Source organism: Pogonomyrmex barbatus, unplaced genomic scaffold (assembly GCF_055798465.1).
Source record: "Pogonomyrmex barbatus isolate J1 unplaced genomic scaffold, ASM5579846v1 scaffold6, whole genome shotgun sequence".
Lineage (NCBI taxonomy): Eukaryota > Metazoa > Arthropoda > Insecta > Hymenoptera > Formicidae > Pogonomyrmex > Pogonomyrmex barbatus.
This window is the reverse complement of record NW_028297160.1, coordinates 11172751-11194488: the sequence shown is the minus strand read 5'-3', so window position 1 is coordinate 11194488 and position 21738 is coordinate 11172751. Positions and strand designations below refer to the sequence as shown.

The following is a 21738-nucleotide window of genomic DNA, read 5'->3' as shown; positions in this document are numbered from 1 at the left end:
CTTTCCAAATAGTTTTTCCCATCTATCGCCCACACAGTTTATCCCATGTAGTTCTCACATAGGTTTTTCCCATCGATTTCGATTGATTTGTCCATTACTTATAACTTAAGGTTTAAATCACCTATTGTAAACCAGAGTTAAGAAATACTCGAGACCCGTTCTTTTTGACTGAACCGGTTATACTCACAGTTCACGGTAATTCACAGTTTATTTTTTTTTTTTTTTTTTTTCTTATACAGAGCCGAGATTCTGTAAGTGTCGGTCCACAATAGGTGATTTAAGCTTTATGAAGTAAGGAATTGACCAATTATAATCGAATATGAAAAGAATAATCGACTATGATTAGTCAATTTCTTACGACTTAAAGATTAAATACTTATTATGGAACGACACTTACTCGCTTACCGACAGTTGTCGATAAGCAAGTATAGAATCCTGCTTCTGGAAGGAAAAAGATAAACTCTGAACTAATGCAGTCATTTCAGCTAAAAAGAACAGACCCTGGATTGCGAGAGTTGCGAACGTGAAACGAACGGACCTGAGAAATCGCGCATTCTATCTACAATGATGTATAGAACTAATGCCGACGGATAAACGCTGAACGCTAACGGCGATGTTGACATTTAATTTATAACGACGATTACCATGACTATGTTTATTGCTAAGGTTTGATAAATATCGCCAGTAACCTTTTCGTGAATGGTGCAGCGCCGCGTGATTACATTCTCTTCGACGAGATCCGCGAGCCTTTCACCGGCCCGTGAATATGTTATCTTTATACGCGTTAGGGCTTTGGCTCGATGCGCGACACGCCATATTGGTTTAAGAAAATATCCGTGTTGGTAGAATCTGTGTGATCAGCGCGTATCATTTATATATCGCGAAGAAATTCTTTTTGTCGAGCATACTTCGACGATGGAAGAGACAAAGATCATTTATCACATGGATGACGAGGAGACACCGTATCTGGTGAAACTTAACATATCGCCTGAAAGAGTGACACTAGCCGATTTCAAGAATGTCTTAAATCGACCGAATTACAAGTATTTCTTCAAATCGATGGATGATGATTTTGGGTAAATGTCAAGATGAAATGTTTATCATCCATCATTCGATCATTGAATTCGTTGTTTCGTATCGTATCGACGCGACTTATATTGCGTTGCGTTAAATTTTGCCAAACAAGTCTAATTATTATAAATTAATCATCTTCGGCGTTTTATTTGATTCTGTTTTGCCATCTATTCACGCACATATTTGACCATATGACATATTCGATACATTTTCTTTATATACAACTATCGATTTCGCAATGATTGACTTATTTCTTTCTTTCATGCTATAAACACATCGGAAAAAAAATTTCTTTTAATAAAAACGCATTATTGCTCGGTAATTCTTGTTTTAAATAACATAGGAGAATTTTTGTCTCATACGACAGGGATGAACATGACAGATGTTTGCACTAGAAAAATCACGTTGTGACGCACGCGCGCATGTATATATGTATAAAATTATATGTATAAAATACAACGTATATATGTATAAAATTAAAACTAAAGATATACTCATATGTTGATAGATTAAAACAAGAATTACTAAAGAAAAGGATAACTATTGTATAAAGTATGTTTCTAGTCCTTTATTACAATTGAGCGATTATCTTTTGCTTTAATATCGATGACATGTTCAATACTTTTTTTTCTTGTCTATTAGTGTGGTAAAAGAGGAAATAGTGGATGACGATGCTCATCTACCATGCTTCAATGGTCGAGTTGTTTCTTGGGTAAGATTTAAAGATTCTCTGATACTCTGATCATAGATACCGCTTATATTGCTATTGTCTAGTGTAGAAAAGAAAAAAAATGAAAAGGAATGGCCAAATGAATATTAAAGTTTCCTCTTTCTTTACGAGTCACATCTAGTTTTAAAAGTGATAAAAGTTTTTAAGTGCGATAAGTGGGCAGGTATTGTAACGAAATAATCTTTATTTCTTTTTCATGATTTTACAACTGTACATTTTTTAATAAAATATTATTTTGTGTAGTTGGTATCCGCCGAAGGTAGCAATGTTTCGGATGGTGCGTCTCAATGTACGGATTCTATGGCGCATAGTGAAGCGAAACACGATCGTGTAGATCATGCGACTTCTGGACATGGTAACAGAGGAGGAAACGCTCTGCTTTCACATGATGACACATTGACGGAAACAGAAAGTATTATAAGCAGTCGACAGGGACATCACTTACACAAAAGCTCGAGGCATCATTCGGAAAAATATGAAAAGTATAATAAGTATAATGGTAAGAACTAGTAATGTGTGTGTGTGCGTGCGTGCGTGTGTGTGTGTGTGTGTGTGTGTGTGTGTGTGTGTGTGTGTGTGTGTGTGTGTGGGGGGGGGTGTGGGTGTGTGTGTGTGGGTGGGTGTGGGTGGGTGTGGTGTGTCTTTATTAAATATTTTGCATCATTTGCGTTAGCGAGTTTATGTATATCAATTTTATCATTTTTCGAGATTGTATTACTCCTTGTAAGATTTGTAAATTGTAGTTTTTCGGTCTATTTTTGCGATATATTTTATAGGATTGCGAATAAACGGTCATTCGAAACATCGCTCTGGTCATGGATATGAAACCGCTTCCATTTTGAGTTCAGATCTGGAAACGACAACGTTTTTAGAATCTGACGACGATGCGAGTAGTCGTATCACATCGACGACAGGTCGACATACGAATATGAGTAGCACGGTCGACAGAGGCACTCTTGGTAAGAAAAGTTGAATACGGTGGAATATTATCTTTCGAAATGAAATCTCTTTGAAGTATCTTATGGTAAAATATAATACTAGTCGCTAACGCGAATTTGTTCTTTTATCGAAACGTGTATCGAATTATTAATTCTTTGTTACAGATCGACGTCGACCACAAAGAAGACGACGACACAGATTACCACCCATGTCTCGAACATCGTCATTTAGTAGTATTACCGACAGTACGATGTCTTTAAATATTATTACCGTTTCACTGAATATGGACACTGTTAATTTTCTCGGGATTAGTATTGTCGGTCAAAGTAACAAAGGCGGAGATGGGGGAATATATGTCGGTTCGATAATGAAAGGGTTGGTATCTGTGTATGTGTTTTTGCATCATTTGCGTTAGCGAGTTTATGTATATCAATTTTTGTGCTAAGATTATTGTTTCGTCCCATTGATAGTTTTGATAGAATATACGCTTTTATTGAGTTATTGCTTGAAATTTGAAGTGTAAAAGAGTTTTGTAGTAGTAATTTTACAATCTCTATATTAAATTACGTGGAAACAGAGCAGACTTTGTATTAATTTTTCGATTATAACTTACTTACGAATGTAGAAGGTACGTTGTAATAATGTTTTGCCATTCATACCGTACGATTTACTTGAAATAGAGGAGCGGTTGCTTTGGATGGTCGAATAGAACCTGGTGACATGATTCTTCAAGTCAACGATATCAATTTTGAAAATATGTCCAACGACGAAGCAGTGAGAGTATTACGCGAGGTAGTGCAGAAACCAGGGTAAGACTATGGTTTGTGATATCTCTATGTATCGATGCGTGTGAATCTACATATGAAATGTGAGATTATATTGTAAAATAAGATTATTATTCTTTTTCTCTCTCTCTTTTTTTTTTTTTTTTTTTTTTTTTTTTTTTTTTTTTTCTCTAGACCTATCAAACTTGTAGTTGCGAAATGTTGGGATCCAAATCCAAAAGGTTACTTTACGATACCTCGTACAGAACCGGTACGTCCCATAGATCCTGGTGCGTGGGTAGCACACACGGCTGCTATACGAGGCGAGGGTTTCCCGCCTCGTCCACCAAGTGCCACGACGTTAACTTCAACTTCGAGCAGTCTTGCGAGCACGCTGCCAGATACTGAACGTAAGTTATGTCTCGATGTGTGAAAAATGATATCTAGTCTAGCATATACAGCAAAGGTATTTAATTGACTTGATGTACATTTTCAACATTGAACATTCTTGTGGCTAATTCTCAAATTGAATGGAGGAAAAAAAAAAAGGTTCGTTTGATTCAAATCACGAAGTTTACTTTGAGCTAAATGAGAAACAAATTGATGATAAAATTTGTATCGTTTATCTGTAAGATAAATCTTTTAGTTTGGTTGGAAGATATTTTTGTCTTTGATCATTTTGAACTCTGAAAATGTGGGTTGGGATCGTATTAAGAATCGATTGCGAGCGAAGCGTATGTTACTGTCTATTTGCGTATCGAATTAATAATTTTTGCAATGTTTCGCTTCAGGACCCTTGGAAGAACTTCATCTGACTGTCAACACCGATATGCCGACAGTGGTACGAGCGATGGCTCGACCTGATTCTGGCTTAGAGATACGCGATCGAATGTGGCTTAAAATTACCATTCCAAATGCATTTATCGGTGCGGATGTCGTAGACTGGTTAAATACGCATGTGGAAGGATTTATCGATCGGCGCGATGCTAGAAAATATGCATCGCTTATGCTGAAAGCTGGTTACATCCGGCATACGGTGAACAAAATAACATTTTCCGAACAATGTTATTACATATTTGGTGATCTGTGTTCAGCCATGAGCAACATGAAACTAGATAGTGATACAGTTGGTCCTTTGCCGCCACCGAGCGCTTGGGACATGCCTTATTCGGGAACATACGCACCACATTCGGCGACAGGTTACAGTCCCATGCCATTTAATTTTACAAACGAGCCCACTGTGTATGGTTACCATCGAGAAGAGAGCGTACATAGTGGCTCAGGTAAAATATATTCTTCCTTATTAGCTGAAGCAATCTTCTTGCATATATCACCTCAAATATGTCTCATGGGTATGTGTATTGATATTGACAGGTGGTAGTAGCGCGGGTAGCGAACGCATTTGTAAGGAACCTATTCACGATCTGAAATCGTGTTCTTCGGCATCGGAATCAGAGTTGCATAACCCATCGGTGCCGTCGATGCCAAGTAAAAATTCCGGCAACGGTAATGGCTCGAATGGAAAGAGATCTAACGGAAGCCGCAGTCGTTCCAGTGGTTCCGAACAATCTGTTCAAACGGGAACGGGATCAGGGAATCAGCAGAATCAACAAGACTTATCTGGTAGTAGACAGTCATTTCGCATTGCGATGGGAAATCCTTGTGAATTCTTTGTCGATGTTATGTAGATGTTGTAAATAGAGAAAGAGAAAAAGAGCTAAATATACATCTGCTACAAAATTAAAAACGCACACACATTGTGGATGAATACTTTGAATGGTTATAATCGTTATTCATGCTTGCAATGTGAATATTAATGCTGATAAATGTCTGCATATCTTCTCTTTTTTCTTTTTAAGAATTTTTTCGAAGCTCAATATTCCTGTTTCCATTTTAATATTCCGATAAACATGATGGTTATTGTCAATCTATCGTGCATACCAACGTCCATGCATAATTGCTGTCGCTTTTTTAATGTTCAAAGTATTTATTCACTGATTCGACCTATCAGCGTACACAGATTTGAATAAGGTCTGAAGACTTCGATTTATTTGTACAGATTTGTTTCTTATGTACTATCGTTTGCATTCTCTGCATTTTAGAACTATTTTAGAGAAATCTGTTTTATTTTTAAAGTTATGTCGTGACATTTTGCATGTAATATAATTTGAAAGAATTACGTTATATTATAATGTAAGACTCGACTTAATCGAGAAGGAAAACTTTTTGTTTTTTCTATAGAACATCAATGGTAAAATTCATTAATATCCGTTATCTTTCTTTTGTTCTTTGATACTTGGTATACTATAAAATAAAATGATAAGGAATCTTTAATACGTAACATTATTCCAGTAAAATAGTAAGAAGTAAAGAATAAAATTTGTATTTTCGCAATAGAGAAAGACTGGGGTGAACTCGTCGAAGTAAACTCATCGGTCCCAAATGGCAAAATGTTTACCGTTATCTTTCTGCATGTCCTGTAATCCTAAATTCGTTTGATGATCCATGCATTTACTGTATTCTATGATATTACAGAGATTTAATTAGAAATGTCTTTTTACTATATAATGTTTTGTTATTGTATATTTGCACACAGTTATGCACGCTTCGTTACAAGTGTAACTATGTGATTCATTGTTACTTTGCAGCAGCACGGTTGCACAAGGCATAAAGCACAAAATGAACATGTAAATAACACAGGTTTACCTCAATGAACTGTTTATAAGAATTCTTCTCTGCGCATGCATGTAATTTATATTTATATATTGAAAAGATTTGTATTTCTATTAACATCATTTAATTAATTGCGTTTTAGGACTGTCTACGACAATGGGGCAGCTATTTCTTTAAAGTCGAGAGGACTTGTTTTTAATTATTCAATCATAAATTCACTTATTTCTATTATTTTAAGTGTTCAGTATCTGTGTAGAAACATTTATTCGAGAAAATATGTATTCGCGTACGAAGATTGTTTCGCTTCGTTCGCAATTGTATCGATTCGTTTTTCAAAATTTTTGCAATATTCACGCGAGACAGTTTTCCTCTTATTCCGTGTGTAAAGACCTATATTGAAGAATAGTTTTACAATTACGTTAAGCAACATTGTATCGATTTAAATGCAATCCAAGTGTACATATACGAATTACGCTCATACACTAAATGTGCCATTTTATCATCGTTAAAAGTATAGAAGACTGCGAGATTTATAATTTATATAGATGCTTGTGCAAGCATCTAGCTTTATAGCTCTCTCAGATTATATTTATCGTCATCGTCTCGCACACATATTTTACACTAATTCATAATACACAATTTTCGTGTGTGTTTTATTTAAATTTTTAAATGTTCACATGTCAAAGTGTATTTTTTCTACTTATACCTTACCATTGTATCATGACTTCATTTACCGCATTTCGTAAAAGAAGACGTTTTTTCTGCTTGACTCAATGATCCGATAAAAAGAATTACTTTTATAATTAGTAGTTTTATATTAATATCGTCATATGCAGAGCGTAAACTTTGGATCTGTGATAGGGTTAAAACATACTCGTTAAAACTGTTTTTTTTTTTCCTTATTCTTTCTAATCATATCGGCAAAATGATAATGACAAAATATGTCTTTAATTCTATCTTCTATCATTATTGGTGCACACACTATATAATTATTCGCATAGAGCAAAAGAATAGACGAATAGTTCATGTGCATTCAATGTTACACCGTATGACAAATTAATTAACAGAGACAAATATAGTTTCACGCATATTTATTAAGTATAATAATTCGCGTATACTTGAGTATATTAAAAATTTATAAAATGTTTATTATAAGAAGGAGAAATAGATGGTTATGAAACCATGAATTTTAATGAAAAGATTATTTTTCTTTATCCTTTGTTATATCAAGTCGTTTGTCCTATCGTTGTTCTATCATTTTCATATTGGACATGAAACTATATTTACGATCTGAATGTTATGCAATTTTTCTGATTGATGTACAAAATATCACGCATTTTTAATATTACTTATGTAAATACATAACAATACCGAATAATTTTGCACACAGACAATACAACTCGATAAAATTTACTGTTATAAGTCCAATTTTTAATATACAGATTTGTATCTTATTGTAAACGTTTAATGAAAAATTGCATTAGCAAAGCGTTAACATTCGTCAAGTTAAAACGTAAGTGCATTTACACACACATCATACGCGTGCGTGCGTGCGTGCGGTACGCACTGTGTGTTTATATATATATATATATTATATATATATATATATATATATATATATATATATATAAAAATAAAATGTACAAAATCTCACGTAACATAATCTACAGACAGGACAGTGCAATACAACATTGACAAATTATCTTTTTGTAATCATTACATTTTATAATTATATTTTATAATCATCTTTTGAAACAGCATCTCTTTGCCATTCGCATATTAATTACAACGTGCATTGATATCGACAGATCAAGAATCCGTGTAGATTTTTAAAATCTCATTATATCGAAAGTGATCTTGTTGAAATTGAAAATGTCTCACTTTCTCCGCTTGTATCGCCTTCCTGTTCTGAAGAATAAGAACGTTGTGTTGTTAAACATTAGATCGCTAGTATGCACATTACATTCAAATACGTAATCGAGTCATTTTTGTGCCTTGTGCTGCATTGATGAATGACGCAGGGCGGCGTATGCACGAGGAGAGTCATACACAAACTAGTGATTTGGACAACAATAGCAGAGATGATTGTGAGTGTATTTTATTTTAAAACACGTAGTTTTTTCTATAAAAAAAATATATATATATATTTTCACTATACATTTTTCAAAAGTTATATAGCTATATATTACTTTTACGTTTTTTGCACTCAGTTATTCTATAAACTTGTGTGTATCTATAATTAAAGCAAAGTTTTATATTTTTCATTTTACATTTATATATATATGCATCTAATTGGAAATATTAATATGATAATAAGTTAATTACAGTGGCAAATAATTACTTCATTGTGTATGATAAAACAATTTAAATTTGGAATGTTTTTTGCATATGTAAATTCAACTTGTAACACGTGTACGTTACATATATACGCGCACATAAGACACGACGAACATGTCTATAGTTGAAAAAAAAATCTTATAAACGAAACAGTTTTTATATTTTGATTTTAACAATATAAAGTAATCCTTTTTTTCTCTTTTATAGATGAGGAAGACATCTTGGAATACCAGTTTCTACACAAGTGAAGATCTTCGTTAAAGTATACGTACTGATGACATGACCAACCGAATAAGTGGTCAAGCTATACTTCCATTGATTTTTCGTTAATTAGATGGAAGTAGCACCCGCGAAACGTATATTTATATATTTAATAGGCCAATTTTGATAAAATATTATAAAAAGTAAAGAATATTAAAATTCTGGTATAATTATGATTTATATATATATATATATATATATATATATATATATATATATATTATATATATATATATATATATATAACGGCTATACATAATAAAATTATGACCATAGAGATCACCGTGGTAATAAAAGCAGATTTGATGATATTGCTACATCTCACATTCTGCAATACTCCCTCCTTCCTTCCCGTCTCTCTCTTTCTCTCCTTTTATCCATTCCATCTTCTCTATCTCTCAGCATTACACATTTTAGGATAATGTACCAAGCAATGTATGCGTTAAAACCAAGTGTATATTTCTCTATTATTTTTTACATTTGTAAGAAACTTGGCTAAGAATCTTAACTAAAGAATCCATTTGAGCGTGAACTGTACGCAATCACAAACGAGCCATTGTGATCCTAATAAATCGTACCGATATACATATGATACGATCTTGTACTGTACATGTTTGTGTTTTACCACACTGAGCATTTGCTCGCAGGATTCATGGGGGAACCAAGAGGACAATTGAACACCTGAGCGAAATCCTTCGAATTGGAGAGAGTGCCAATCACGCGAAACTTACCAGGGGAATGTACAGCTGTTTTCAGTTTATTTCTCGTTGCTTCGGGACGCATCGAACCGCACCATACTTGAGCAAAATTCAGGAAGAATAATTGTTTGTCCGTCGCACTTATTCCGGGTAAAGTCTCGTCTTCCTCTTTGTTTAAACGTAACCATTTTTCGTACGCCTGTAAAGAAATGGTAAACTTTTTAATTTCGATGAAAGAGAATTTCTAGAATTGTGCTTTGAATCAAAGAGCAAGATCTATAGATATACTCTAAATGCTTGTTTAATGCCACCATTATCAGCAATATTTTCGCCTTGTGTATTAACGCCATCTATATGCATACCAACTTCCGTCACGGTATAACGTGCATATTGATCTACGAAGAGAAGATTGAAAGAAGAGGAACATTCGATTAACGGTGGATCGATATTGCCTCTTTTGCCGATTGATTAAAGAGAATCTTCTCTTTTCATACCGATGAGACACTGCGCTCGCCGATGAAAACCATCGATCGTTTCATCTTTCCACCATCTATGAAGATTCCCGTCCTTATCGAACAGTCTACCTTTATCGTCAAATCCATGAGTAATCTCGTGTCCAATCACAACACCAATTCCACCGTAATTTAAACTTCGTGGAAAAAATCTATGATAAAAAGGAGGCTGTAGTATGCCCGCTGGAAACACTGGAAGACAAAAGGAAAGTATCGGACAGAAGTATCAATAGTTTAAGCCAAGTTGCGCGAAAAAAAAAAGAGAAAACGCGCGGATGTTTCCTCTTAAACGAGGTACTGACTTGAACTGACTTATCTGATTTTTATTGCGACTGTAGTAAGCATTGACGACCGCTGGGGCAGTGTTCCACAAAGTTTTATTGACGGTATTGCCAAGACGATTTTGCTCAATTCTGGTCAAATGTTGTAAAATATTTAAAATATTTTCAAAGTACTCGTTTGGTCGAATTACAACCTGCATTAAGATAATGTCGATTATATTAATAACTTTTGTCCGCTATAAAATCGCAGTATGTTCTAGAATGGATGCTCGCGCGCGCGCGCGCGTGCGTGCGTGCGTGTGTGTGTGTGTGGTGAGCGCGTGTACGTGTGTGTATGTGTGTGTGTGTAAAAGTAAAGATACATTACGTCCTTATAACGCTCATTCAGTAGATGTGGCTGTAGGATGAAATCTGGATAACCGATTCTCAGTGACATAGCGTTCACTTTCTCAGTCGCCAAGTATTTTGTTTCGTCGTCAATCCAATTGGTTTTGTTAAGCAGCTCTCTAAAGGATCGCTGTATCTCTCGAGTCATAGATAATGTCTGTTGGGGAACAAAACTGATGTTAATCTTTCCCGCTTCGTATTTAATAGAAAAAATATTTCGCTTCTATTTTTCTTTTTTTTTCCTTTACTTGCACAAATTGTACTATCATTAAAAGAATACATTTTCAAAAAGAATGCTCACATCGTTTTTACTGTTTTCGTCGAAATACTTTCTAACAAACATCGATCCGACGGCCATGCCCATGTTAGAATTAACTTGGGTTACGCAATTTTTCCATCTTGACGGTGCTTGTTCTCTACCAAATAAAATATAGTAAAATTTCTGTTTAACCTCCTGGAAACGATCATCCAAGTTGTTCACTCTGTGCCGTACAAATCTCCACAAGAGATAATTCGCCACTGTTCTGCGAAAGTAATGGATTGCTCGTAACGAGTATACACAGGATATATATAGGAAGAAGGAAGAAAAATCCTGAAATTGATTTTAAATCTATAATGTACCTAGGTTGCGTCTTTGAAAGTAAAACAACCAAATCTTGAATATATTGCAACGCAAAGACAACAACTGGTTCGGAAAAATTTATCGGTCGAGCCAAAACGATCGACAAGTAACGGCGCCAATCGATTTGCGGCACAAGCGTTCTTAATTCACCAATGCTCATTCGTTGATATAGTTCCGAAAAATTTCGTCTTTCGTCCGGTGATGATGTAATCTACAAAATTCAAAATTAATGAATAATAGTGAATGAACGAACGAAACCATGCAAAACAAAGGCGATAAATGATGATGATGTGTACAGAAGCGAGTTGCGTTTCAAATTCAATCATCTCTTTGGCTTGAATAGTCACATTATCCAAGGATGCGCCGAGTAGAATTGCGATTTTCATCAAGTAATCCTTGTAGGCTTCTAGATAAATCGTGTTAGACGATTGTAGAAAATAATCCCTTGTAGGAAGCCCGAGTGACGTTTGATCAAACTGCAAACAAAATATTTCGATAATTTTCCACTTTTCTTTCTTTTTCTCTTTCTCCATTCGGATGAGACGAGACGAGGAGAGGCAAGGCGAGGCAAGATACGATACAATGAGTCGCACTGTTACCTGTATCACGTATTTGTCGCTGTTTTTAATATCTGGACCCACCCATTCCGAAATTAATACGTCATTATTGTACAATCGAAGTTGTGCGGTCAAGAGAAGCCAATCGAATTTGTCAGGATTCCAATCCGGTCTCAGAATCGGCCAACCACCGAGATAATCCAGAAGTCGAATTAGTGGTTGTTCCATACGTTGCTTTAGAATATCTAGAACAAGTTTTTATCGTATTAAAATAGTTGGCACAAATATTGATGTGATCTACCAGCGCTTAGATTCATACTGCGCTGATAGATTCATACTTACCATGATTCATGCAACTTTGAAACAAATATTTCGCCTTTACCGTAGCATCGTCGGCATTTATCTCATCGGCGTCGCCTGATATCGGGTCCTCTAATAACTCTCTCAATACAGAATCCAGCGATTCCCTGAGCATTTCAAAAGTATCATAGCCAGCTTTGTCTTTTGGAATAGGATTACGTTTCGCCCAATTGCCGCAAGCATATTGATAGAAATCTTCACACGGATCCACGCTTTTATCCATATATCTCAGCATTATCTGAGCTATGTTTAATAAATTCTCTTTTAATATTTTCGTTAGTTTCGTCGCTTTATAAGTAAACGGTGGTATTTTTTTTTTTTTTTTTTTTTTTTAAGTATATACTTTCTATTCTATTCTATTCGACACATCAATAAGGAATCCCAAAAAACAAAGAGCAAAAATCATTTGCTCGTAACGCGATAATATACCTCGGGCCTCTCTGATACTCTTTGCATTTCCCTCGCCTTTCCAAAATGTACGAAGATCAGATATTTCATCATTCTCGATCGCATCACGTCCTTCAACTAGCGATAGCCACGTTTCATTGATGGAAATAGAAAACGAGTCTTCTTTTTGGGTTCTCGCCAATTCCTTCTTCGATCGTTTTTCAATATTTATGTCTGTCGCGAATTTATCACTGAATTCAAATGACATCGCTTCTTCTGTCTTTCTAAAATATAGTAAATATGCAGTATAATGTTCTCTCCTCCGATTTTTCTGTAATGTTGTAAATTTATATATTTTCATGTGTAGAAAATATTCTGAAGAAAAAAATCGTCGCTCAAGTCCCGTTTTTTTCATTTCTTTATTTCAAAGTTTTTGATATTTGAATCTCAATCCAATGGAAAAAAAGGAAAAAGATAAATTTTAAATCACAAACTATTCTCTGCTATTTATTTTCTTATATAATTTAAATTATATAAGAAAATAATGTGTTTTTAATTAATTAAAACAAAGAATATAATAAATATGTAGCATAAATTATCATTAAATTATTATTAATATTTTAACTTACCGACGTTAAAAAACTTTGCGAATAAAAAAAACTTGAATATATCCTCATGCGAAGAATGTATTCTCCGCATACAAATACATATACAAATATACAAATTTACAAAATTACGAATTTAGAAAAATTGTAGGAGAGAATGTTATCTTGTATATATTTAAAATATTTAAAGATTTAACACATACACACGCGCGCGCGCGCGCGCGCGCATACACACACACACACACACACACACACACAGAGAGAGGGGGGGAGGTAAACCAATTTAAATATCGAACATATAGATTTTCCAGTATTATTGATATTACTGACCCGGAATAGCGACAATTACACCTTGTTCCACTGCTTTCGTGAATATCATCAATTTCTTCTTCCGGATAGTAATCGCCCAAGAAATTATTTTCTTCAATCTTATCTTCTTGCGCGTCGTTGCTTTCACCGTTCTTCATCTATAGAAAATTTAATTGACACAATTGAGGGAATCCTTCAATCGTATCAATCATTTGGACACGTACAAATTCTTCGGATTATAATTGGCTTTGTACAATTGTTCCGAGAGCAATTATACAAAATGGCACATGGAGGAACATTTAGAAGGAACATTTATCATGATAGGTTCCTTTTTAGTCATGGATCTTATCTCTAGAAAATGTTGCGGAAGAGCGAATTTGTAGTTGGGCGCTTTAAACAATTTGTTTTTAATAAATGTAAGAGAGAATCACCGATAATGACAAAAACATTAATAAATTTCCTAATCATTGGCAGGATTACTCCGGATGCGCGCTTGTATACCTTGACTTTGTCGACGTTCGGCTTTACGTTGTCGGAAGCCGAAAAGACTCTCTCCACCGTACTATTTTTTCCATCCGAGTCTTCCCTCGAAAGAAAATCTGCCAGTTTGTCGTTAGCTAAACGGGCATGTGCACGAGACGAGAACGTTGCTCGATCGTCCAATTCGAATCCATCTCTCGTGTGATTCTCCTGAAAAGGATCGTGTCGTCTTCGGGATATTTTCTCGCCGCTTGTGGGCATATGTGTGGGAATGATTGCAAATTCAAGGATGTGGGAATAGAACAGGAAGAGAAGAAAGAACGAGATAAGACTAGAATACGGTAGAAGGAATATATAGAAAAACAGGAAAAGGTTATTCTTTAACTCTCAGAGAGAACCAAATTTGGGATTGCTTCGAATTTGTCTGGAGATTAAGTACCCCGTCGATGTCTCTCTTGCGACGGTGAAGCGATCGTGATCGCGATTGAAATGAAGAATACGTGTCTACGGGCACATAACTCGTTTTCATATCGGGAAGCAAAAGTCGGTTCTCTTCTTCGGTTCCTTCCGCTGTGTGTTCTGCGTCGTTGTGACTGATAGCAGCTGATAACCGATAAAATATGAAGAGAAATAGAATCAGTTCTCTCGAAGAGAGCGTACTTCAGAATGCACGTACGATAATGTAATGTAAATTTTTTTATATCTGTATGACGCGCGATCAAGGAAATCGATACATATCGACTCATTATCGAGAATTTACACGTTTTACATGCTATTTTTTTTTATACTTTCTTGTTGATCCAAGCTAGAATACTTTTGCTCCGTAGCGCGACAGACAAGCATATACGTATTATAGATTTAATTCTTTATCATCGGAATGAAAGCAATAACTAGAGGCGATGGATGTCATATCCGCTTATCGAACGTATGTTCCTCGATCGCACGCAATAACGGGAACTGTTAATCGTTAGCATTCCTCTAACCATTACGACCATTACTCAATCATTAGAACTTACGCCAAAAGACGTCAGTGATTTTTTGTTTATCCTGTTCCTGTATCTTGTAAATAGAAACGACACGCGACTCGGAGGCTTCGGTTGTGGCTTGAAATCGTGACAAAGCGATAAACACTATGGTAATCGGCAGCAACATCGCGGGTATAAGAAGCATTAGTTTGATACGGAAGCGCCAGGTTTCATTTCCACCAGGACACCATCTGAAATTTACAAGAGGTTCAGCCACTTGGCAAAAAACTACAAAATATTTGTATCAAAATATATAGAAAACAAATTATATAGAATACATACTTGAGTCTACCGGTTTCCTTATTGATAGCTAATCTGCACGATGGACATGGTCCACTACTGAAAAAGTCATCGTCATTGAATTGATTCAAATTACTGCCACTTTGCATTTTCTCTGAAAATAATTATATACATGTTACGTATCCGCGCGCGGGTGCGCATTGGATAAGATGATTGGATTAATATGAGTATAATATGTATATATCGTTCGCATTAGGGGGAAAAAAAAAGGGAGGACAAAGAGATAATTGTTTCCATTTTATTCTATACATACACATGCATACACGCGCACATATTTAATAAAATTAATAAATAATTAATAATTATATCGAACAGATTTTGAATAGGAGAAATTAAAATTTGTCTATTTCCACTGTCCGCTCACCGATCAATTTGTACAAAAGATAGAGAAATGACATTTTTCACGCATATGCATATTTCTACGAGCAAGCGCGAATATACAATAGAATTTCTAATCCGTAAATATAATAAAATTGAGGATCAAGAGTTTAATAATACGCGTTTGAATTATTTTCCGCATAATAAACCAGATATACAGACAATAACAAAAAACTAAAATAAATTTTTTTCTACAAGGAGAAAAAAATAATTGGATGATAATTAAATGATAGCAAAAGAAAGGAGAAAAAATTGTATAAAAATATTTAAACGTATCAAAGAGCAAATTTTAAATCTACATCTAAGGAAATTTGAAATTTTATTCGACATAACATATAAATTCTTCTCATATAAATTAAATTCTTATTTGCAATTTATCATCGGATTATTCAATGCAACTTACTCCCGCGAATAATGCAATTGATTATCCACTCGTAATTCACTCGTAATCCTGAACAATAACGTACTCTTGACGAAGTGCAAAACTATTAGAATCAGCGATTGTCAGACGAGATGTAAACTGCGCGCCAAAGTCGAATGTACTGAGCAAATTATTACGCGATTACGTCCACGATCAAAGCACGAGTGTCGATGAGCGCCTCGCAACTATATACTATCTGAGAGCAAAATTTGTCAAACGGCATCTCTAACGAAGTAATTTACGTACGTGAGATCTCGCAACCGTGCAACGTCGCAATCGCGAGAGTAACAACCGAGCTACAGATACAGCCTTGTACACGGCACGCACACGGTGAGAGACGCTTCACGCGCTCCTTACATCGAATTACTCGCGTCAATCGACTCTAATAACTTGCAGTTATCGTTCAATAACACGATACGTCATATTTCATATTCTACGCGCAACATCCCATCATGATCGAGTCCATCTCGTTTCTTTGTACTCTCTATCCAACTTGTCACTTGATATCTTCCAATGCTTTTATGCATGTGTGTAATACAGCACACGCGCACACGCACGTACTCTGTGTGTGTGTGTGTGTGTGTGTGTGTGTGTGTGTGTGTGTGTGTGTGTGTGTCACGATGCTGATATATTAATTTAGGATACAAATGCTCGTTAAAAATTGTTGTTTCGAATTTATACTAAAATTTAAATTGTTCCATATATTGTCATTCTTTGTTTGCACTTACTCACTTTCCGTGTTGTTTTCTTTTGCTTTGATGAAATAATCATTGTAATTGGGCAAGATGTTCCAACGAAATTTGCTCTTATAACTGTTTGTGCCGATCTTTTGTGGAATAACCTTCATTGCTATTAAAGCCCTATTTGCTCGTAACAAAACTGCGGACACATGTGTTACGTGTAATATCTTGATGATGATAATAAAAACATTCATCCGATTAATGTTAAGTAATGTTCTTAAATTTAATAACATATGTCCATGATTACTTTTATCATGAGAATCGTATCCTTGTTTACATTAATGAAATATAAGAGATTTTTCAAGTTTTTAGTCACATTCGATGTACAAATCAAATTATCTTTCTTCGCTTTTATTTACTCTCTCATCTCCAAAGCTATTTGTTCTTAAAACTATTCCCAAATAAAACTCACTTCAATTTTTATCAAATTTAAATCTAATCTTTTAATGGTTATCTATACACGTGACTAATCTGAGAATGGTATCGAAAAATGGGGTATGACTGAAATATCGCTGGAAAAAATCGAAAAGCACCAACTGTAATTTGAAACAATACCTAGACGGAAAATTGAGTGCACCCCTAGCGGAACGCATCAAAAGTTTAAAACTCTTATTTATTGGAACATTTATATATACGTACGTACATACGTACACGTAAGCCCTTACGCGCTCACACACATACGCGTGCGCACGCGTATAAAAAATATATATATATAAAGATATATGGATGCACACAATGTATACATATAGAAAAATATATTTTGTATATATTTTGGAGCGCAAATACGCATTACGTAATGACGTATGATTATGTATCATACATGCGCGCGCGCGCGCATGAGTGTCCTCGCGTATTAAAAGATAGGATTTTATACACACACACACACACACACACACACACACACACACACACACACACACACACACACACACACACACATGTATAATATATATAATGTGTGTATATATATATATATATATATATAAAATCCTGTCTTTTAATATGTGGGGATACTCGTGCGCGCGCGCGCATGTATGATACATAATCATACGTTATTACGTAATGCGTATTTACGCTCCAAAATATACAAAATATATTTTCCTATATGTATGCATTGTGTGCGCGCACCCATATATATATATATATATATATATATATATATATATATATATATATAAAATATGAATTTTATAAAATATAATTTTTTTTCAATTTCGGGACATTCTGTACACACACACACACACACACACACACACACACACACACACACACACACACACACACAGAGAGAGAGAGAGAGAGAGAGAGAGAGAGAGAGAGAGAGAGAGAGAGGGGGGAATATATATATATATGATATATAATCCTGTCTTTTAATATATGGGGAATATTATATTTCCTTTACTGTTAAGGAGTAAGAAAAAATTAATATTTGAATATCATGTTCAATCGAAAATGATGTATTTATTATAAATAGTTAAATATTCAAATTCATATTTGAATATTTAAATTCGAAATGCTATCAATTTCTGACGAATCTGTGCAGTTTTGCCGGTCAAGTGCAAAATAAGACGGTCCAGTACACGATACCATTGAGCTACCCAGACATTCCTCTCCAAAGTACAAAACAGCATACTAAAATCCACACACATATATATATATATATATATAAATTATACCGATATATCGATACCAAGTCACAACCTACATGTAAAAATTCAGCAGTAAAGACAAATGATAGCACGGCGCATATATATTATAATCTATATATATCTATATATATTAATCTATATATTATAATTTTATTAAAATAAAATAACATAACCAGATTAATAACTATTTTGTGGCTATTCTAATTCTGTCGCTATTGTTATCGTGAAACGTCACCGAGAATATCGAGTATTTTTAGAAAGCATTATCATTATTCGTTACAAATTACCTGTCCCTTTGTAATCGCTCGTAAAGGTACATCAAGACGGATAAACAAACGATCTTTGGACATATATACTTTGCAAGCGATCAACGGATTTCTATGTTGAAAGCGAAAGTTACAATTCAACACACCATTGTTCCATCTCGGCTCTTGATTAATCCAATGAATATCTTGCGTTATCAAAAAATCGGTGTACAGTGCTGGATGAGTTGTACTGCTTACCTATAAAGATACATATGTCATTAGCAAGGTTTAACTAATTTTCACAATAAAATCTTGATTTATTTTCTATTACGTACCACTATAATTGTATTTGTCTTCAGATCCTTACTAAACACATAATAAGGCTTGAGACAACTAGCAATTTTACATCTTTGCCCTATTGTTCGTTTGTGAACGCCACTGTGTCTGCCTATCGACAGTCCACTATCTAGATCTATGTAATCGCCAGGTTTATCTTTAATATACTGCAATCGTTGCCGAAGATTAATTGCCAAATTTTGTTGAAAGCATTCAACATTTAATAGAAAGGAATGTATCCTTTACCTCTGAGATAAAATCTTGAAATTTACGTTTTCCCACAAAACAGATACCCATGCTTTCCTTCTTCCATGCTATTTGATGCAATCCTGCTTCTATGGCCATTGTCTTTACATGACTTTTCAAGTAATTTCCAAGAGGAAACATGCAACGTCTCAAGATTTGTTGTGACACTTGGCTCAAGAAGAATGTTTGATCCTTATTGCTATCCTGTGCCTGTAACAAACATACATCTACAGAATTATAACAATTGCATTGTATCATTGCAATATTTAATTGATAGATTAATTTTAAGTAATGTAGGATACTTGCTAGTATCTGCTTTATAATTCTCCAGATAAGGTCCAAAACTTGTCTTGGCATAATGGCCTGTTGCAATTGCATCTGCTTCAAATCTACTACATGCGAGATGAAAAAACTTATTAAATTTGATCTTCTTATTGCACAAGATATCTGGATTCGGAGTATAACCATTCTGATATTTTTCGACCAAATCACTGGAAAAATTACAAGTGAAAATGATTGTTATTGGTTGTTGTTACTTGTTGTTTAAGATTCAACTACCTAAAAACCTCGTTCCAATATTCTTTGACAAAATCGACCTGTATCAAAGGAATTTTCAGTTTGTCACAAATCCATCGAGCATCATCGTAATCTCTCTCAATCGCACATTTTCCTGTTTCATCTCTAATGTCCCAATTTTTCATAAACACTCCAGTAATATTGAATCCTTAAAGAAATATGAATTTTTAATAAAAGTATACAACAAAATAAAAACAAAGTTAAAATTCAATTTCTTTATTTCTACCTCTATTTTTAAGTAGAAGAGCCGCCACGGCGCTATCGACACCGCCGGATATACCTATGACAACATTTCTGATCATCTCCATTGGACAATCGATTCGTGTGTGTATGTGTGATTTTTCTTTTTCATATATTTTTTATTTGTACAGTTTGTTAATGCCTGCATGGAACACAAATGACGTAAATAGAATGATATCCATTATGTAATGGATAATCGTTATACGTGTAATGCGATCGTTGTAAACTGAGCAAAGTTTCTTAAGTGATGGTATCTACTTTTAGTCAAATGAATTATGAAAAAAAGAAAGATTTTATGAAAAAAAATTCTTACGCAAAAAACGAAAAAGATGATCTTAGTCTGGACAGATATCGTTTGTCGACGACAAGATGAAAAGATGCACGGAATATCAAACTGAGTGACTAAATTTTATCCAAGAGCAAACATCTTCGTTGATTGCAAGTCAGCCATGAGCCATGTGGATTCGTAGATTTGTGAAAACGATGCGAACACTGGCTTCACAGGGTAAAACTTAGTCGTCGAGTCTAGTCGAGTCACATGGGTACATGGTCACGTGACAAGGGAACCGCGTGACCCGCAAAAAGGTAAAGAGAGAAGGGAAAAAAAGAGTGAAGAGATAAGATGAAGCATTTCCTCTCCTTTCGTGTCGCATCTCTCGAGTCTATCTTGCGACTTTCGTGTCGAAAAAGCGACGCAAAACGCGATCCATTACGCGTTACTCGAGAGGGAATTAACCGATTCTCTCACGTTATCTCTCACGTCACAATCGCACGCATGCCATATGCAATTGCAACTCCGAATACTCCGAAGCCAAGTTCCAAGCCCAAGCTCCGAGACTCGCGCGGGAGTCGTCGAGCAAAGTCCATCGACCAATCCACGCGTGGCTCTCCCTGGTCAGCGACCAGTCAAGCTCATTGACAGATAAACGATCGAACGGTTGCGACGCGTAGTGCATCCCGTACGGCGAGTCGCAGCGTACGCAACGAAAACGAAGAAAAACGGCGATGGCGTGTGCCACGACTCATATTGCAAAATTGCTAAGTCAGCGACGCTCGTTCGCAACAAACGGCGCGATCCGGTCGCAACAGCGGGCCATTTTGCGCAGTTTCCATGACCCAGATTACAATGGGGGGTTCGCTCGTCTCTTGGAACAGCTGTCGGTTGCGAGATCGGGGCCGCGGGGAAACGCTCGGCCGCGCACCGCGTATGGCGCACGCGCGCGCATGCGCACGCTTCTCAGCGGCTTGTCACAATGATGGCAGTCCAGGGCTGTACGTATCATCGGGGTCGAAGCTTGTTTCTCTTTTCATGATAACCCTCGATACGTCTCCTTGGGCTTTGCGCCAACAAACGAATAAATTAATAAATTCGGAAGCGGAAATTGATACAATATCCCTAGTCACGAGGCAGGTGCCTTACATTAATGATTTTTCGTGAGACACGAAAACAGATTTGATGAAAATTACTAACGTTTGATGACGCGACGCTTAAGCGAACGAATGGGCGAGACAAAAAGATTTTCGATTAAAAAATATCAAAATATTTTAGCCGTCTAATGAATATCATACGTGATACATATGTACGTACACATGTGTGCATATATGA

General features: G+C 35.4%; 3 protein-coding genes across 14 annotated transcripts; 1 reads left to right on the top strand and 2 right to left on the bottom strand.

Annotated features, from left to right (window-relative positions):
* Window positions 1-563: 563 nt before the first annotated feature.
* On the top strand, window positions 564-9009 carry dsh (Segment polarity protein dishevelled). Of its 4 annotated transcripts, none has more exons than XR_016140745.1 (11): window positions 564-1076; window positions 1717-1786; window positions 2048-2303; window positions 2581-2763; window positions 2908-3118; window positions 3424-3552; window positions 3703-3917; window positions 4299-4790; window positions 4882-5130; window positions 6323-8267; window positions 8725-9009. XR_016140745.1 is itself a non-coding variant. In XM_089082824.1 (11 exons), exons 1-11 carry the CDS (start codon window positions 916-918, stop codon window positions 8763-8765), a joined length of 2073 nt encoding a protein of 690 aa, XP_088938950.1. In that variant the 5' UTR covers window positions 564-915; the 3' UTR covers window positions 8766-9009. The 4 variants fall into 4 exon arrangements, 3 of the variants coding, with proteins under 3 accessions (XP_088938950.1, XP_088938951.1, XP_088938952.1); XM_089082824.1 differs by having other exon boundaries at window positions 8202-8267; XM_089082825.1 differs by lacking the exon at window positions 6323-8267.
* Window positions 9010-9216: 207 nt separating this feature from the next.
* Window positions 9217-18980, bottom strand: LOC105422060 (neprilysin-4). 8 transcript variants are annotated; one of them, XM_089082822.1, is made up of 17 exons: window positions 18902-18980; window positions 15284-15340; window positions 14993-15192; window positions 14416-14579; window positions 13998-14186; window positions 13518-13654; window positions 12625-12866; window positions 12178-12438; window positions 11878-12080; window positions 11575-11754; window positions 11278-11489; window positions 10958-11180; window positions 10637-10813; window positions 10301-10463; window positions 9971-10180; window positions 9765-9871; window positions 9217-9675 (listed from the first exon to the last, which is right to left on the bottom strand). In XM_089082822.1, the coding sequence occupies exons 1-17, from the start codon at window positions 18910-18912 to the stop codon at window positions 9400-9402; spliced, it is 3012 nt and encodes a 1003-aa protein (XP_088938948.1). In that variant the 5' UTR covers window positions 18913-18980; the 3' UTR covers window positions 9217-9399. The 8 variants fall into 8 exon arrangements, with proteins under 8 accessions (XP_088938948.1, XP_088938947.1, XP_088938945.1 ...); XM_089082821.1 differs by having other exon boundaries at window positions 15284-15395; window positions 18902-18925; XM_089082819.1 differs by lacking the exon at window positions 18902-18980 and adding an exon at window positions 16833-16967 and having other exon boundaries at window positions 15284-15395.
* LOC105422070 (mitochondrial tRNA-specific 2-thiouridylase 1) lies at window positions 16833-21655 on the bottom strand. 2 transcript variants are annotated; one of them, XM_089082827.1, is made up of 8 exons: window positions 20446-21654; window positions 20119-20274; window positions 19875-20040; window positions 19623-19807; window positions 19317-19543; window positions 19070-19237; window positions 18777-18992; window positions 16833-16979 (listed from the first exon to the last, which is right to left on the bottom strand). In XM_089082827.1, exons 2-8 carry the CDS (start codon window positions 20198-20200, stop codon window positions 16953-16955), a joined length of 1071 nt encoding a protein of 356 aa, XP_088938953.1. In that variant the 5' UTR covers window positions 20201-20274; window positions 20446-21654; the 3' UTR covers window positions 16833-16952. The 2 variants fall into 2 exon arrangements, with proteins under 2 accessions (XP_088938953.1, XP_011629598.3); XM_011631296.3 differs by lacking the exon at window positions 16833-16979 and adding an exon at window positions 18277-18472 and having other exon boundaries at window positions 20446-21655.
* Between the last annotated feature and the right edge of the window lie 83 nt (window positions 21656-21738).